This window comes from Leptonychotes weddellii, chromosome 7 (genome assembly GCF_054177405.1).
Source record: "Leptonychotes weddellii isolate Sample4059 chromosome 7, ASM5417740v2, whole genome shotgun sequence".
Lineage (NCBI taxonomy): Eukaryota > Metazoa > Chordata > Mammalia > Carnivora > Phocidae > Leptonychotes > Leptonychotes weddellii.
Window position 1 is genome coordinate 105,769,477 of NC_138375.1, and position 543 is coordinate 105,770,019.

The 543-nt window shown below is 32.8% G+C and overlaps 1 protein-coding gene across 1 annotated transcript in view; it reads right to left on the reverse strand.

The window, feature by feature from the left end:
* Positions 1-351: 351 nt before the first annotated feature.
* Positions 352-543, reverse strand: part of LOC102728609 (meiotic nuclear division protein 1 homolog) — a 1,296-nt gene continuing 1,104 nt past the window's right edge. The window contains exon 2 of the mRNA XM_081825757.1: positions 352-543. This exon is cut by the window's right edge and continues 1 nt beyond it. Coding sequence (XP_081681883.1) covers positions 485-543 — 59 coding nt within the window. The 3' untranslated portion in view covers positions 352-484.

Consider the following 543-nt stretch of genomic DNA (forward strand, 5'->3'; position numbering starts at 1 on the left):
ACAGGCAGAGGACTCGAAGAGACATTTTTCCAAAGAAAACATACAAATGGCCAACAGACATAAGATGCTCAACATCACTAATCATCAGGAAAATGCAAATCAAAATGCAGTGAGTTAATCACCTCACACCTGTCAGAATGGCTAAAATCAAAAACACAAGAAATAACAAGTGTTGGTGAGGATGTGGAGAAAAACGAACCCTCATGCACTGTTAGGAATGTAAAATGGTGCAGCCCCTGTGGGAAACACAGGTTCCTCAAAAATATTAAAAATAGAATTCCCTGCAATCCCTATCAAAAGACCAACAACATTTTTTTTTGATAGATCAAAAAAAGTGAAAACCATCTCCACTTTATACTTTATTTAAAATTAATAAAATGATAAACACAATTACAGGTAAATGGCAATTCAGTACTTAGTTGGATAATAAATTGAAAAATTACATATTCACAAGTACACAGATCCTTTACCAACATTGAACATTTTAGTCTATGTAGTCAAAGTCTTCTGGAATTCCAAAGTTTTTATCAATTTTATTTTCTT